At 31.9% G+C, this 17983-nt stretch overlaps 1 protein-coding gene across 1 annotated transcript in view; it reads left to right on the forward strand.

The window, feature by feature from the left end:
• The first annotated feature begins 4031 nt into the window (after nt 1–4031).
• LOC139519202 (BTB/POZ domain-containing protein KCTD9-like) overlaps nt 4032–17983 on the forward strand; it is a 29663-nt gene continuing 15711 nt past the window's right edge. The window contains exons 1-6 of the mRNA XM_071311102.1: nt 4032–4191; nt 9506–9633; nt 10785–10828; nt 11508–11658; nt 12906–12967; nt 15071–15202. Of these exons, the coding sequence (XP_071167203.1) occupies nt 4144–4191; nt 9506–9633; nt 10785–10828; nt 11508–11658; nt 12906–12967; nt 15071–15202 (565 nt within the window). The 5' untranslated portion in view covers nt 4032–4143. The remainder of the gene's footprint in view (nt 4192–9505; nt 9634–10784; nt 10829–11507; nt 11659–12905; nt 12968–15070; nt 15203–17983) is intronic.

Raw genomic sequence — 17983 nt, forward strand, 5'->3', positions numbered from 1 at the left:
GATTGGTTGCTTGCTACCAGTCCTTTTCTTTTCTTATTTGTTTTAGTAGCAGACTTGTACGACATCGTAAGACGTAATACGATTGCATAAATAAAAAGATTTAACACACAAAAATATCCATACCGGTTTTTAAACTTACTCTACAATAAAGTAGGTAATTTGCGTTCACCTTAGCATTCCTTTATTATTTTTAACTGTATCAGTGTCTTGAAGCTGGAAACAGTATATCTTACAATTTATAGTTTGCTGCTTAAAGTGACAAGCAAACAAAAACTATATAAAATATACTCATAGTCTAGAACATGGGTAATCCCTCTATCATGACAATTGTCGAAATAAAAAAAATAATTAAAAAAAATGACACAATCATATGGTGATGTGGTCGTTATCAAAACAAAAATGACCACTCACTTTTGAAATCGTGTTGAGATGGACCTGGAGAAATTGATTTCTTACCCGTCTCCGATGCCTCTATATCAAATTAGAAACGAATAATCAGCAAAGGACAAGGTACGATAAGCCTGTTTTTGCCCCCCTGTTTTCTCATTTTTCGAATTCTGTTTTGGAAAGCTACTTTTTATGTTAAAACCATCCCTGATGTTTGATGTTTGTTTGGATGAACTTCAAAACCACTAATCTTCGCAACTGGGTGAGGTGAGGGGGTTGACTTTCTGTTATTATTTAAATATTGTAATTATTATCCTTTCTGTAGGTGATTTTATAACATTTTTTTATTTTTGAGTGCCTGCACCAACGTGACCCAGATTTTTTTCATTACAATGTCATGAGAACTGTTTTTGCTGTCTAAATCGCCATAATTTTTTCCGGGTCACGTAGACGCACGCTATTCGATTTTAAGAAGCAATGGCCAAAACTCGTTATTTTCCCTTCTTTTAACGTTTTTGATGTCCTTTTACCCCCTAACCTTCCCCATTTCTGAAATTAATGGTTTTGAAGTTCATTCAAACAAACTTCAATTCTAAGGGAATATTTAAACGTGATAAGTAGATTTTCAAAACGAAATGTACAAAATGAGAAAATAGGGGGGGGGGGGCAAAATTGGGCCTTATCGTACCTTGTCCTTTATGAATAAAAAAAATCATAATTTCAACGACGTATGAAAAATTAATAAGAAAAATAAATTCGCCAATCGTAAATATACTAGTTTTGTAAGTAAGAAATACATATTTGTAAAACTTAAACATTTGTTTCCTCTTTTTATGGGGAAAACAATTAAATGAAAAATATCAAGAACTTTATCTTGTTCTGGTCTTTTGAATACATATATTTTCGAAATTAAATTTGTCCGTGCTCATTGGAAGTAAGGTGATTTTTGGCAAGACCCAAGTGTCGCGGGCATCAATCCTTTTGGTGTCTTCGGGACTATATGATTGAAGTCGCACTTCTCTTATTATAATCTAAATTGTATTCTAGACTTACTTTTACTGTTTAGTCTGTTTTGGTGGTAGTCATTCGACGTGACTGTGTACTTATATATCCCGTCAATGTATTATTATTATATGATAATTTTTGTATTCTTGTCTTTCATTTTTGCTAATGTGCTCTGTCTATATGACTTTTGTGTTTTTTGTTTTTTTGTTTTTTTTATACTTGGCTTTTTACTTGTACATCCCGTCATTGTGTAATTGTGCTATTTTAATTTTTTGTATTCTTGTCTTTCTTTTTTGCTAATGTGCTTTGTGCCTGTTTGTGCTTCTTTCTTACATATTTGTTTGTTTTTAAAGTGATTAAGATTATAAAACAATGTTGAGTGCATCCATATTTTTGACGTTTTTACCTATAAATATTATGTCTGTTTGTTTTGTTCACACATCGACATCGTTGTCAATATAATGGAATTTGATGCGACTGTCATACAAGTGAGAGGTTTATCTAGCTATAAAATCAGGTTTTCTACATAAGAAAATCCCTGTACCTAGTCAGGAGTATGACAGTTGTTATCCATTCGTTTGATGTGTTTTAGATTTTGATTTTGCCATTTGATTAGGAACTTTCCGTTTTAAATTTTCCTCAGTATTCAGTTCGATTTTTATGATTTTACTTTTTGTTATCGATTTTGACATTTTTTAAATTTCCTTTTTAAGTTTATCCAAATTTTCATTGCAAGTTTAGCCGGTACAATGCTGCTGGGGATTCATGGATGCGTATCACAGCTATATTAGCATAATAACCAATTGGTGATGGATGCCAAATGTAATAAAGTTAAAACTTAAAAGTGGTAAAATGAAAATGAAATAAACACTGACGGTAATTAAGGAATGACTGTAATATGTTTTCTGTCTATGAAGAAATAACATAAAAATGTGGTGCACACTGGTGCTACGCGGGTTGTTTTAAAGTGTGCAACACATTTTTTTTTATGTTATTTCAAATAGACAGAACGAATATTACAGTCATTTCTTATAATTTAATTCTAAAATTCAATTCTAATCCAGCGTAAACCATGAAAAAACGTTAATGACGTCACACTGTCAATGTATATGTGTTCCATTTGTACGGTACATGACAAAATCATGTCTATGAGCTGATAAACAAAACAACGTCAGCCAATCAGAAGACGCAAAGCTTACATCCAAAATTAAATTATTAATATATAATTTATTATCCAAATTCAACTTTTAACATGTAAATTTTCAAATAAATCAAAATGCGTCAGGTGACATTCTATTAATCTGTATAGATAAAAGTCTGTATCTGCTCATCATGGCAGAAAATCATATTATTTAATGGAGTTTGAGTTACTTGGTCTTTATTTTTTTTCTTATGTAGTGTTTTGTGTATGCCGGATTTTGTCTTTTCGTTACGTAAGGTTTATAAACACTTGTAAGGAATTATAACGGCAATTCCATTTTATCGACTTTATTCTGTCATTTGGTCCATAAGTTTAACCCTTAGAGCGTCACGTTTTTTTGTGTTTTTTTGTGTTTTTTTGTTTTTGTTTTTGTAAACTACCGTTGAGTGCCAATTAAGTGATAGGCACTGGGTGAAATTTCAACGGAAAACATCATAAAAGAAGCGTTACAATGCATAAGGTCATGCAATTGTTTTCGTGATTCGGTGTAGATGGTTGAGGTTTGTCAGGTAGATTTTTGTTTTGTTAATTAATGGTAATGGTCAATCTAACGGATGTTTATGAAGTATGCAAATTTGATAAACCCATTAGAAAATGTCTAAAAATGAATTTTATTACACAATAACTTTATTTGAAAAATCCACCATGGCTAAAATGCGAAACTAAACTCCTAACTGTGTTTTGCTACCTCAACTCGATTGCTTTTCTCGATTTCGCCGTGACCGGCTCAAGCGTGAAAATCAATCTCGTTGAGATAACCAACGATAATCTATTAGTATCAGCGCTTTCTGTTTTAATGGTATACAAATACCTACACTGCGGCAAAACTTTATGTAAATTATAAATCTGTAAGGTTTTTTAAAATCATTATTCAATAGTAAAAACATGTGGAGTATACATCAGTAAACAGTTTTACCAAGAAACTGACAATGATATAAATTTCGTCTGATCCTTGGCTTTCTAATTTCGACTCCGTGTGTTCTTGACAAAAAATACTGATCTCCGAGGAAAATTCAAAACGGAAAGTCCCTAATCCAATGGCAAAATCAATGGCTCAAACGAATGGATAATGTTAGTCATATTCATGACTTGGTACAGGCTTTTCTTTATGTAGAAAATGGCTGATTTTATAGCTAGCTAAACCTCTCACTTGTATGACAGACGCATCAAATTCCAGTACTGTATATCATAACCAGTTTTAAATGTTCTTATGAATTCGCACTATTACGATTAAAAAAAAAGGTCTCGTATAATAACTGTTATTTCAATCTCAATAATCAGGTGTTTACTCATTATATATACTTTTGAGATCGGGGCAACAAGAAATAATTTGATTTTTTACATGATTTAAGCGACATACATTTGTGAACATTTGTGAACTGGTTTCTTATCTTTTTATCTGTTTGGGCTTGGGTATGCTTATGTTTTTACGAATCAGGATCCCAGTCGATAGTATTTTTCAATTACACATGCGATTGAATCTATAAATAAAGTTGACAGTCGAAAGTGTTTGGTTTTATAAAATGAATATCCACTTCTGAAACGGTGAAATGAAAAGATTTCTTATATTTCGCAACGGAAGTTCTACAGATGGAAAGGTATACTTTTATTCGAAGCTTAAAATAGCCGACAAACGCCTGTTTTTAATTTTTTGCTGTTAAAAAAGTAAAATCACAAAAAAATTATACTGAACTCCGAGGAAAATCCAAAACGGAAAGTCCTTAATCAAATGTCAAAACCAAATGATAAAAGTTCATATTCCTGACTTGGTACAGGCATTTTCAAATGTAGAAAATGGTGGATTGAAACCTCTCACCTGCTCACTTGTATCCTACCGTAGTCTAAAATTGGTCATCTTGTTTATTTGTTCGATATTTGTGTTTGAATTTAAGACACGGGGAAACTACACTACTTCCAGCATAGAAAATTAGTGCAGGATACGTTTTTTCTACTCTTTTAATAATGTAGAATAAAAAAACATGTCCAAAGGTAAGTTTTCATGGTTATTCTCAATTATTGCTCAAACATGCCAATTTTCTAACGGCCGTTTCAATCCCGACTTCCGAATGTCTGAAAACATTCAAGAACTTTTCAAAATCCCACTTCTGGCCTCCATTGCTTTGTATACATTCCATTCAGCGTCATCAATCTTTTGGCAGGCAATACAGGTCAAGCAAATCGTATTTTTATGAAGTTCAAAATGACAAGCTCCTTACCTCTTTCATGATTTTCCCGTGAAAAAAGACCATCCAAAATGAAAGGAAAACTATTTGAAAAAAACAATGTCCATGCCATTTTTTTGTGCAGGAATATAGACATGATAGAGTAGGTTAATAATTCACAATTTACATTTATTTTCATAGAAAAAAAATAAATTATTAAAAGATCGATATTCTGACCATCATGACTGTAGGTAAATATTCATACAAAATTTCATTGATTGTTCTAAGGGATGGCAAAAAATGAGGTTTCCTGTTGAATAAAACCCCAAATTATTGCAAACTATTTTAAAGCAATATCCCACAAACAAAAAATATAATTGCTGTAGACTTAAAAATCACCTAATTGACAATAGTATCGTGTATCGTGTTTCTTGTGGTTAGTACTTCGCTTTAGGGTTAGTAATGAAAGGCGTTGTGTTCATATCAAATTGTATTCAAGTTATGTTCAAGGCAACGTTACGTAAACAATAGGCAACGTAAACAATAGGTAACGTTAGTGACGTTAATTACTTAGTAAATGTACAGCGGCTAATACTTGTTACTGGGGGCGCCGAAAAGTGAAAATTAATCTAAAATTATGAAAAAGAAATTAACATACAAAGTGTGAAATGATAATTAACTATTTAAAGTCCATGTAAATAAATAGAAATTGTTAATTTTAACTTAAACTGTCTATTCACTATGATCATTAACAAAATTTCGGCGCACTTGATACCAGTAAGTATATTGTCATGAAAGTATTAAGTCCATGTTTGAATCTTTAGCTTGGCTTCAGTTTTACTCGGTGCTCTGTCTCCGTGGATTTTCATCATTCCTGGTTCCCTGCTAAATGTGTGAATCCTACCATTGTTCTTCATTGTGTTGCTTTTTGAATGATACGTCTCAAAATAGTCTTTGTTAAATTTCATTGAATTGTCAGATACTTCTCCCATTGATTCGATTTTCCCAAAACGTTTCAAATAGACTTCTTCTGTCTTGTGTTGTAACATGAAAGATGAGGATATGGGTCCAGCTGAGTCTTTCATTGGTCCAGAAAGTAGGTATCCGAGTTTTGATTCTACTACGGTCGGGCCTGGTCCTCGGATAACTGTGTCTTCTACGATATCCCAGTAGTAATCCGAACCTATTAAAAATGAAATCCTGAATTTATCCATGTCGCTAACAGGGTGCGCTAATGTAAGTCCACTGCGGTAAGGCAGTTTAGCAGCATTGTATGGCATGCGATTGTGTAACGGGGCTGCGATATTAGGGACAATAAATACTTCCATTGGTATTTTCTTCCCATTCTGAGTTTGTAAATCTATTACGGCAATGTCCAAATTGCGTATATTTCTGTTTTCATTTCCAAATGCTGCTAGGCTAACTGTCGAGGTTCCATTCGGTTTTAATTGCAATTCAGCGGCTAATTCCATGCTAATAAACGACTTCTGAGATCCTTCATCTAAAAGAATATTAGCGGTAGCTGACCTGTCATCTACCCAAACTGGTGAAATGGCTGTCTTTAATAAAACGTCTGTCCTTGGTTTAATGTTCAATGTTGACGTGTAACATGTTAATGCATCATTTTCGCTCTCTACTGTACTCACTATGTTATTTTGCGGTAAAGATTTTGCTGTACTTACGCTTTCCTTTTCTTGATTCTTATTACTGTCACAAAGACTAGTGTGGTGCTTGTTATCACATTTTCTACATCTAAAACGCGAGCGGCATTCTGAAACTTTATGACTTCCAAAGCAACTGTAACATACTTTTTTCTGTTCAATGATAGCTAAGCGGCTCTCTCTGTCTACAACACTGGTACATTCGACTGACGAATGCGATTGTTTGCAATAAATACAGGTTTTGGGTTTGAACTGATTTATTACATATTGAGGTCTTGCAGTGATTTTGGGTTCAACTGTTGTGTGAAATGACGCTGTGGGTGTGAAACTGTCTAATTTATCTGAATTACCAATTTATTGTACGTACATCTCTTTGCCGATTGCTTCTCTAAGGGACCTTATATCCCAATTCCGTTTTCCGTGTTCTCTGGTCATGAGTTTTTTCATTTCGTCGGGCAACTTTCCAAATATGATTGGTACTAAAAGTGATCCGAATGTGTTTTGCGATTGTCCGAGCGACTCTAATCCCCTTATGCACGATTCCATTTTATCGTAAAATACTCTTATGCTGTGCGGCGTAAGTGACGGATGCGTAAGTTCAAGTAGATTCTGCATGTATGCGTTTATAATGGTTTGTGTCTGTCCATACCTCTCCTTTAACAATATAGTTGCGTGTTCATAGTTGGCGTTTGATAGAGATAAACCGGATATGCATTGTGCGGCTTCACTGTGTACCTGAGATTTGAGATAGCTGAACTTTTGTATATTTGTCAAAGAGGGATTGTGATGAATGGTTGTCTCAAACGATTCCCAAAATGTCTGCCATGTTAATATGTCTCCCGTAAAGTTTGGTAGATCAAGCTTCGGTAGCTTGTGATAGAAGTTTGTTGCTGTTGTTGGGTTTGCATTCGTATAAACCGAGTTGTTATCTACGGAAAATACATTTTCTGAATGGTTTGAATTATGATTAGCAATATTTGTTGACGGAAAATTTGATGAATCAAGTGTATTGGCTATTGGAACATAAGTTGTTTCACTCACCGTTTGCTGAAATGGGGTTGTTTTCAAAAAATTTGTTTCAAGAAACTATGTCCTTGAATCGGCGAATGGCGACTTCCATATTCATTGCATAATCGTCCGCGTCAAGAATTTCTTGTTCCATGTCTTCTAATTCAGTTCCATCTAAGATCTGTGAGTCTAAAGATTCAAGCAGGTTCCTCTTCTTTGTAAGGTTGTCTGCGGCAGCCGAAAGTTCTTCATGTCCAATATCTTCTTGCGAAATTCTTTCCTTCGTTCTATTAATTAATCTTGTAACTGCACTACGGTGACCACCACGAATTGCTTTTAATTTCTCCATGGGTCACGGCACCAATATCGTGTATCGTGTTTCTTGTGGTTAGTACTTCGCTTTAGGGTTAGTAATGAAAGGCGTTGTGTTCATATCAAATTGTATTCAAGTTATGTTCAAGGCAACGTTACGTAAACAATAGGCAACGTAAACAATAGGTAACGTTAGTGACGTTAGTTACTTAGTAAATGTACAGCGGCTAATACTTGACAAATAGAGCAATTTGATTGGGTAGAACAATTTAATACATCACATGATTTTGATGCCATTGGAATTTGAATGTAAAAAAACAAGGTCAGTAGCTATACATGTAGGTTCAGTATGGGACAGCATCGTACACTGAGTTCCTGAGAAACAATTATGAGTTACCAAGCTTGACAATACATGTTAATAAAAAATTAAAGCTAAGTCTACAGAAAAAATAAGAAAAAAATGTCCTTAGGTGACTTATTATCAACATAGCTGGATAAAACAGTCTTATCAAATTGCAATTATATTTACAACGATGAGCGAACAAAACAGACAATAAGTTAAAATTGTCAAAATATGGGTACAGCAGTCATCACCATGTCACAATCTCAATTAGAACAAAAACGAACAAAAAACAGTTGAGAAAATGATCCTTGACTTCATCTAACTTCCAAATAAGACGTCTATGATAAAAAAAAAATCAATGACCCCTTCCTATCACTTTATAAGTCTGGAGCCCTTTTATCTGTCTAAACACTTTAAGAGAGATTTTTTGTCGAAAGTTTGAGACCCAATTTTGGCATAAAATCTTTGAAAGCACTAAATTTGTGGGTATACATTTGTAGGATAGGTTTTCCCTGATTACATGTTATACCTAGGCCCGAGTCCATAAGCCCTGAATTAGTTCTGCCTACTTTTATTTATTAATCATGTTAATAAACTTGTTCAGATATTTATATTTTATAAATTCTTGAAATTCATGAATATATATATAAAGGTTTTAAATTTTATGGCTTGTTTTGGAGCAAGAATATTTCAGTTGATCTGATATGTCTTATTGGCCATCATACCACATCTTTTTATTTTTATATTGAAAGTAAAACTATGTTTGAATTGTGGTCAGTAAATTTTTGAAATGTTTGTTATGCATTTTTTTCCAGAATTGATCCTTGGTAAAAGTCTTGTTAGAATATTCAACAAAAATTGCTTCAACTTGTTGATAGGTTTCTAGGCCCACCAAAAGGGATACACTAGTTTCCAAAAAATCAAATAAAATAAAAAGAAGTTATGAACTGTTAGATTATTACCTGAAAACTCAACTTCTCAATATTCATGAAATATATTACTGCTAAAGACTATAAATTGGAGATCTATACATGTTGTTTTCACTCAATAAAAGTACAATTTACCTGATTTAACACTTATATAAAAAAAGAAGATGTGGTATGATTGCCAATGAGACAACTATCCACAAAAGACTAAAATGACACAGACATTAACAACTATAGGTCACTGTACAGCCTTCAACAATGAACAAAGCCCATACATGTTATAATTTAAATTGTGGGTCTTGTTTGCAAGTTCTTTGTACTAAATTTATTTAAAAAGATATTCAGACACGTTGTTGCACAATGGTCAAAATGATGGTAATATTTTGTGTTTTACATTCTAAATTTAGGCAGTTTATTAATGTTGTACTTGTATGAAGATCATTGAATTGTAACATCATTGGAATGAAGATGTAGATGTCCCAATTTTGGTCTTTTTTTAGATAGTTTCTGTTTCTGATGCTGGAAAGTTGGACAGTGTACTTGCAGATGCTGTTAAGAAGCTAGATATCAATGCAAAAGTTTTGTACAATCCTTTAGGAGCTGTTTTAGATGATGCTTCATTAATAAGGTACCGGTAATGTTATAAATAACACTAAAATTACTTCTAGGTAACAAGATATTATAGAAAACAACTGGTCCAATTAAAGATGATACGAAAAATGTAAAACCACAAATTGATAAATACTCCACTCCAAAAAATTGTAATCTGTAAGTCCCTTATTAAATTGTCTATTAAAATCCTCTTTTGAGTTCTATTGTCTGACAGGTCCATGACTTTTTGAACTATATGTATTCTGATCACCATTTTGCGACCATTTATATCTTTTCTAAAATCTTCTCCTTTCAACTACAGGACCAAATAGGAGCAACCAAATATGGACTAAATCATTTTGAAAATATGTGGTAGGATCCAACTGCCTTTGTGTGTAGTTCAACTATGTATTTTTTTTAATGTAAAATGTAGGTAGCTTAATTTTTAGGTAAAGATTGCATGAAATGCAATCAAAACCATATGGGACTGACTTGATATCTAAATGTTCCAAGGCTTATCACTACCTTTTTTGATACATACAATATAGTGCATTGATCATAACATTCTAAACATACTATCCATGAACATTTCCAGAATTTTTTCAATGTAATACAATGTATATGCTCAGATATTCAAGGCACGAAAATTATGTTTCACTTGTCAAGAAAATTACATAACTTTTGCAAGGTGTAGGAATCTAATATCTCTTCTAAAAAAAAAACATGTGAATTGTTAATCTCATCTTTAAAAATTGGAGTTACATGTATCTTCCTTTGTCTAGAATAGCTGTTAAATCAACAGAAACCAATGCAATATTTAATTTAACTTCGATTTCACAGTGATAAATTGAAGAAATCTTTACCATTCAGTGCTTTCAAGCAATTTGATTATATGATATCTTCAACAGTTTAATTTAAATCTTCAATTTTGTAAGATTTTTATTAGACATGTATACGAATTGATGTAAGGTGCAAATTCTCATTTCATGAACAACTTTAATTTCTAAATGTAACTTAAAAAACATATATGTTTTGTAGCAATTATTTAAATATTGAAAAGTTCAAAATGGTAAAAATAAACATCTAAAAGCACATATACATGTTCTAATTCTATTTTGTGAAAAAAATGCAATATAAACTAAAATGCTGTTATGAAATTATTATATAAATAAATTATATATATTTCAGGGATGATGATATCTATTATGTATCTGAAGGAGAGCCATTTAGATGTAAGTTTTTTTTTAAATTTAACATTCAATATGTAATTTAACAATTAAGGTATCATCTTATTCAAATATAGTTTGTCATGCCAAGAAATATGTAATTGATTCCTGTCTCTTTTATGAAAAGGGCAGGTTCAAACAAAATGTCTATGCAATGAAGGTTGATAAAAAAGCTGATTTTAATTCAAATACGTTTTAACAAAGACTACAGGAAAGGTAGAGAGAAAGGGTTTCCATACTCCTAAGAAATTTGCAAATTTCAAATGTTACACCACCAAACTTGTACATGTTGTTGGAGATAATTTCAAACACTGAAAAATTTATGATCAATCAGAAAGTCTCAATTTCTCTCTTTCAAAAGCAGGGTATGGAATATGTATTCAATAAGTAATTAATCAGGTAAAATGTTATAATTACTGTTAAATTTCTGCATATGGTATATATTACTTTCTTTTAGTTGGGACTACAGACTTTTAAAGCTATTTAAAATTCATATTTCTGAAAATTATATCTCTTTTAAATGATTAAATTTGTATCATGTGATCAGAAATTAATATGAAATTATTTTACATATATGATCATACATGTAGCAGAGACGGATTTATGGAGGGGGAGGGGGCAGGGTCCCGTGGATCTGCAACTGTGTAGTATACAGATGTACTAGTCAATGTTTGTGTATTTACAGCTCCATTGAAACCCACAGCAGTACCTCCTGTTCACGACAATGATGACAAAACATCAGTCAAAGGTCACACTAGGAATGTGTCTTCTGGATCCACACCATGTACTGAATGGATAACACTTAATGTTGGAGGAAAAGTTTTTACAACTACAAGGTAAATAATGTCGGAGTTTAAGGTCATAATTGTAATCAAAGTCAGCATTTACTGAATGGTGCTAAATCATCTTAATACAACTCTTAAGTCTTGGAAATCCTTGATATTGACCATGCTGAAAAGATATAATTTATTTAAGGGTTATGTATTATCAGAAGAAAGACTTTTAGAAAATGTGAATGATTGCCATGTGTTTATATATTTTATTACATTGGTTGCAATGACTTACAGAGATTTCCCAGTGAAATATAAACTAATAATTTCACATGTGAAATAAATGTGGTTATTTCACTCCTCTGACATCATACATTTGTCATATACTCATACAACAATAGGCGTTATTAAGACGCCCATATTGTCAGATCAAAACAAATTGTGAATGCGTAGAAAAAGATATAGTCCTTTCATTATCTACTTTGATTTCACTCAAAAAGCCATTTGCTAATGATATGTAATAAAAAGAATAACTAATCAAAGAATTCAAATATCAAAAAATATCAAACTCGTGACCAAATAACACTGATTATTAACTCTTGCTCTACATTGAATTAATGTGTTGTTCAGTCACACTCACACATTGAATATTTTTCTGTATTTTAATTCTTATATAAATCTATCCTACAGTTTGACTTTGTCATTAGATATATTTTTCTGATTTCTTTGGAAAGAAGGCTTACATGTATATGGGAATAATTTTACTAAATTAACATAAACCATGAGCTTCTGAAATAATGATTTTTTTTACAAGTAATCAACCTTAGTTAAACTCAAATTACACTTACTGACTGTGAAAACATTGCTTCTATGGTTTGAAATCTAAAATTGAATATTTTGTGCAATTTCACCATTTATTTTTAAAATTTACTGCCATTTTGTATATGAATAATTCATAGAAAGGATTTTTAAACCAATACTGCAATGTTATCTAAAGGTACATCCATTCAACATTTATTTAAAAAAATCAGAGGGGGACACATGTCAAACTATATTGCTAAGAATTAAAGATAAATTTACCATTTGAAATATTGCATCCACCCGTAAAGATTCTGGCAAGGGTTCCTTATAACATATTCAAATATTTTTAAAGATACCTTTTAAGAGATTTGTGAAGTAATTATATGATTCATGATTCTAATTTAATATTTAATTAAATAGAAACATTACCTTATAAGATTGATATTTACTATTTTAGGATGAACCTTCTCTGACAGTTAATAAGCTACTTTCTCATTACATTTGTGTTACAGGAGTACATTAACTCAACAAGATCCAGACAGTATGTTGGCTAGAATGTTCTCTGGGGAAAAATGTAAGTATGGTCATTTCACATGAAAGGTTAGACAGAAAGAGGCCACACAATACAACATTGAAAAGGAATAAGTTCATGTTCTCTTTAAAAAATACCGTCTTTTGGTATGTATAACGCGCACATTTATACCCTAGGTCATGTTTCTTGTAAGAGGGGTGCGTGTTATACATTACTACAAACAATTTCTTAGTCTTTTTTTCAGGTCCAAACTCCGACAAAGAAATTTCCAAGTGAAGTGAAGAGTACGGAATATTTTTGCTAAAACCTCGATTGTTTTTATGTTTTACATGTTATAATTGTAATATGTATCGTATTGTTCTTGATTTGTCATGGTTTATTCAAATAAAATACATTTGATATCTTTGTTGTAACGTTTATTGTGTAAATTTGTCCATCTGTTTTGCAATCGGGTAATTTGCCAAGTCTTAATATAGACACAATAAAGCTTTTGTTGTTGGTTAAATTAGCCTCTGTGTTCCTTGTTGTCATAACTTACTGTTTTTGTATGTGTTCATCATAGAGATTTGAAGAAAAGTGTATTAAAATTGAATAAACCACGCTCGTTTTGAAAAGATAAACCGCCATTTTTTCTAATGTTTTGATCAGGTGATCGCAAGTCATGTGGGTCAGTCATGTGACTTAATATTGTAAAGTGATGATTTACTTTATGAAAACTTTATAAGGAAAAATACGTTTTTACTTTGTAACTTTTAAACTTTTAAACTTTTAAACAACTGTTTAAAACCATTCAAGAAATTATGTTTGAAAACATGATAATCCCATAATTGTAACCTGAACGAATTTAATTAGGAACATGGTCAACCTGTCACTGATTTGTTTTGACATCGATTAGACCCGTTGATAGAGGTGTGATAATCCGGATTAACAGCTAGAATCATCAAACAAAAAATAAAAACAATAAGATTTTAACAATTTTATTACAGCACTAATGACATTAATTATAATTATAATTATTAGACTGATTCATAATTATTTTATTGTTTGAATCAGGACAATAATTTGGACATTTAATCTTGTCCTTGATACTCAAACAATTTATTAGATTTGGATTAAAATATTTATCTCAATCTAATAAAATTCTTATTCATTTGTTAGAATACTTTCAATTTCATATTAATTACGTATTCCGTACAGAATTCTCCGACATTGGTGTTCATTTAAAAAACTTCCTGTTTACCGATAAACTTCCTGTTTGCCGATTTTGGAGCTGTAACTTTTCCGAAAATGTCTAGGAGTATAATATGACCAATAAACTTTTTTTCTCTCGTTTCTTGGACCACAAAGGGGGTGCGCACTATACACAAATGCGCACTATACATACCAAAAGAGGGTAATGTGATTTTAATTTGTTCTTGGGCATCTCTGTTAAGAAAGGTTTGACATTATAAAATTGCATTTTATGGTGTAATGATGCACGGTTGATACAGGGGACATTACAATTCTTACATGTCTGAGGACGTTATGATTCAGTACTGGTACTTGACACTGTTTAATTTGTTGGTCTGCTTAAAAGTAGAAATCTTTGTTATACAAATACAAAAGTATGTAAGAAAACAACTTGTGATAATCATTTTCTGGAAAAATTCTAATTAACATCCTCTTATATCATGTATATATATATATATATATATATGTTCCAGTGGATTGTACATTTTCAAATATTGATTAGTTTGTTTTTTTTAGAAGGAAATGGACCCAAGGTGTTTTCAATCTTTTAGGTATTTCAGAACAAGTATGAATTGAACAATTTGTTGAATTTCACAGAATGATAATACAAAGAAAAATAAATTTATTGTGTTATTGTCAGTATTTCAAACAGTAAAGAGACAAAACAAACTAACAATAAAAAGGACAAGTCTTTATTAATCTGTTTGTGGATACTGTATAGCTTAGATGTTTAAACTTGTTAGCCCATAAGGTTGTTCCCAGTACTAACACGACTAATCCAGTCTCTATATTCCGACTCATTTTGATTGCTACATTAACGAGGACACTGACCAATATAGGGTGCTGAACCATTCGAGTTACCCAGATACATGGACCTTTAAGACTCAAAATAACAGAACCTATCTTTGTTTGTAGGTGTGTCTTGGCAGAGCAGTGTTGATGAAACAGGAGCCTATCTCATTGATCGTAGTCCACATTATTTTGAACCAATCATAAATTATCTCAGACATGGCCGGATAGTGTTAGATAAAGGAATGAGTGCTGAAGGTAAAACTGATTCTATACCATATCTTACTGAAGCATTCTGAAACAAGAATGTTTTCAATAATTCACGAAGTCTCAACTTGCGTCCGGCGTCCAGCGTCGTCCGTCTCCGTCATCATTAACTTTTACAAAAATCTTCTCCTCTGAAACTACTGTGCCAAATTAAACCAAACTAGGCCATAATCATCATTGGGGTATTTAGTTTAAAAAATGTGTCCGGTGACGTGGCTAACCAACCAAGATGGCCGCCATGGCTAAAAATAGAACATAGGGGTAAAATGTAGATTTTGGCTTATATATCTGAAACCAAAGCATTTAGAGCAAATCTAACATGAGGTAAACTTGTTTATCAGGTCAAGATCTATCTGTTCTGAAATTTTCATATGAATCGGACAACCAGTTGTTGGGTTGCTGCCTCTAAATTGATAATTTTAAGAAAATTTTGCCGATTTTGGTTATTATCTTGAATATTATTATAGATAAAGGAAAATTGTGAACAGCAATAATGTTCAACAAAGTAAGATCTACAAATAAGTCAGCATGATCAAAATGGTCAATTGACCCTTTATAGTCAATTTTTAACAATTTTTCGTAAAATTTTTGTAATCTTTTACAGAAATCTTCTTCTCTGAAACTACTATGTTTGGTTACATTTTGTCTTTAAGACAAAATGTAACCAAACTTTTACACAATCATTATAAGAGTATCTAGTTTAAAAAATATGTCCAATGACCCTGCCCGCGAACCAAGATGGCAGACATGGCTAAAAATAGTACATATAGTAAAATGCAGTTTTTGGTTAATACATGTATCTCTGAAACTGAAGCAAATCTGACTGTTCATCAGATTTAAATATATCTGCCCTGAAATTTTCAGACAAATCAGACAACCAGTTGTTTGGTTGCTGCTCCTGAGTTAGTAATTTTATGGATTTTTTTTTAGTTTTTTGCTATTATCTTAGATATTGTTATAGTATTGTAACGATAACCGAGCGGTCAGGCTTTGGTGTTAACTATAAATATTGGAACCCTTAGTGTGCTTAGTGTGTTGCTATAAGACTGGAATATATGAACTAAAGTTATAACTGGCGACTCTTCTTTGGTAACGTGGTTCTCTGGTATCGTGGTATTCGGGTAGATCTACAGTTGGTTCTGTATAGGTTTTGTGGTACGTTGTGGTATTCTGATAGATCTTAGTTTGGTTCCGTTTAGGTTTTTGTAAGAATAACAGACTCGTCGAATAAAAATCAACTTGTATTTTATACGTGCAATAAATATCAGCAATTCGTAGACATAATAAATAACTTAAGTAACAGGATTCTAGTTTAACAAATAAATACCTTACTTTATTAGAATATCGTAAAGAAAATGGATAGCGGAACTATAATACATAAATACCTAGAAAGTTTACGAACAAGATAGTTTGGTAATCGGCAAATGGTAACGGAAATTCAATGTCAAAACTGATAACGTTTCTCTCGAGAAGTAATTCTCTAAATTATACAACTTGTTATGGAACTAACAAGCCAACATTATACGGAAATAGTCTGGTTATTTCTGATTATTCAATCGCTTGGAATTAGCGTGTGTCACTTGCCCAGGGTAAAGTCGTACTGAAGTCTTATCGGTTTTCTCCACCGTATTTATACTTCGGTAAACCATTACCAAAATGGTTTACCATCTACCATTTCGGCTTACCATTTTTACCATTTACCAGTGGTGAAAAATACCTAAACTACCAAAACCGGAATTGGTAATTACCAAAATAATGTTCGGAACGATTGGTAAACGTTTATGTACTTCATTTGACATGAACAATCGAGGGGAGTTCCGAATATAAATTCAAAACATGGACGTTAAGAATAATAAAAAGTTAACAATGTTTACACAAAGTTGTACAAGAAATATAAAATAAAAACAGTCAATAAACGGTAAGGTTTTAACAACATCATCACACAATTTTAGGGAAAATAAGTTCCATTTCAAAGAACCCCCATTTTGTTACACTCTCCCCACCTTTGAAAAATAATGTTTGCCCTCAAACATGAATAGCCATTCCCTAAAATTTAAAACAAGTTCTCCAAGATTTTTCATTAAAATATTCTATAGCATACATATTCAAAATTATAAAACAATATTTGATCAAATATAAATACAATCTTCTGAGTGTACATTGTTCATTTTCGTCTTCCCGCAAAGTTTAAGGCTTCCGCACAGTTCTTTATGATCTTTTAATTTTGTAAATGTTCATATAGCACCAACATCTCTTCTTCACATGACGATTGTTCATAACACACGAGTTCTAATTATTTTAACGAATATGTTTATAGAGCACAGACATATCTTCTTCACTTGACAAATGTTCATAAAACAACAACACATCTTCTTCTCATTACGAAAGTTCATAAAATACGAGTTCTGCTTATTTTTAACAAATGTTTATATAGAGTACTGACAAATCTTCTTCACTTGACGTTCTAGACGAATGTTCATTAAGCAGCAACACCTCTTCTTCTCGTTATGCATGTTCTCGCATCAGAAATACTATGATGATTCTGTGTATTCTGACAAATGTTTATAGAGCACCATCAAATATTCTCTGCGGGACGAATGATCCTATTGCGCTATTTACAAATAATTTTCCTGAAAACAAATTACATATTACACAACAATCATCAAATGTACACAATATCAATAAAAATCTGAAATAAAATTACACTTAAAAAAAACTCTTTCCCTTATCCAATATACACATGGACTTTTATTTTTAAAAAATCAAACTCAA

This window comes from Mytilus edulis, chromosome 4 (genome assembly GCF_963676685.1).
Source record: "Mytilus edulis chromosome 4, xbMytEdul2.2, whole genome shotgun sequence".
NCBI lineage: Eukaryota > Metazoa > Mollusca > Bivalvia > Mytilida > Mytilidae > Mytilus > Mytilus edulis.